A 415-nucleotide genomic window follows, 5' to 3' on the forward strand; every position below is an offset into this window, starting at 1 on the left:
AGAATATAATTTCCGAAAACCCTAGAAGTTCTCCAAGAAGAACATAAGAGGGGAAAATTCAATTGACTACCATAGAAGAGCTAACGCGAGCCGCAGGAATCCGCATGAGCTCACTCGCAACATCTCCGAATTCTAGAACGCCGCCATTGGAGCATCTCGAAAGCATCCGATTCGCTTCTTGCTTCGTCAATTTCACCGTAATTCTAACCACTTTCTTCTCTGTTTCCTCCTCTGTACTCCGCTCCTCTCTGTCAATGGCGATTATCACCGGTTCCGTATCTGCAAATCTCACTCTCTTCTTCACTTTCTCGATCTCCGGCTTCCCCTGCGACGGCAACTGCGGCTGCTTCTTCTTGCTCATATCGCCTCTGTATACGTTAGTCGTCTTCTTCGTTCGTCTGCAGCGATTACTGAT

General features: G+C 47.5%; 1 protein-coding gene across 1 annotated transcript; it reads right to left on the minus strand.

Annotated features, from left to right (window-relative positions):
• Positions 1-9: 9 nt before the first annotated feature.
• LOC111787309 lies at positions 10-409 on the minus strand. The gene has a single exon (XM_023667352.1). It carries the CDS (start codon positions 359-361, stop codon positions 59-61), a length of 303 nt encoding a protein of 100 aa, XP_023523120.1. The 5' UTR covers positions 362-409; the 3' UTR covers positions 10-58.
• Between the last annotated feature and the right edge of the window lie 6 nt (positions 410-415).

This window comes from Cucurbita pepo, unplaced genomic scaffold (genome assembly GCF_002806865.2).
Source record: "Cucurbita pepo subsp. pepo cultivar mu-cu-16 unplaced genomic scaffold, ASM280686v2 Cp4.1_scaffold009936, whole genome shotgun sequence".
Lineage (NCBI taxonomy): Eukaryota > Viridiplantae > Streptophyta > Magnoliopsida > Cucurbitales > Cucurbitaceae > Cucurbita > Cucurbita pepo.

Bases quoted from the DNA above. Each gene is read 5' to 3' on its own strand.
- LOC111787309 (XM_023667352.1), bottom strand. From the start codon at position 361: ATGAGCAAGAAGAAGCAGCCGCAGTTGCCGTCGCAGGGGAAGCCGGAG.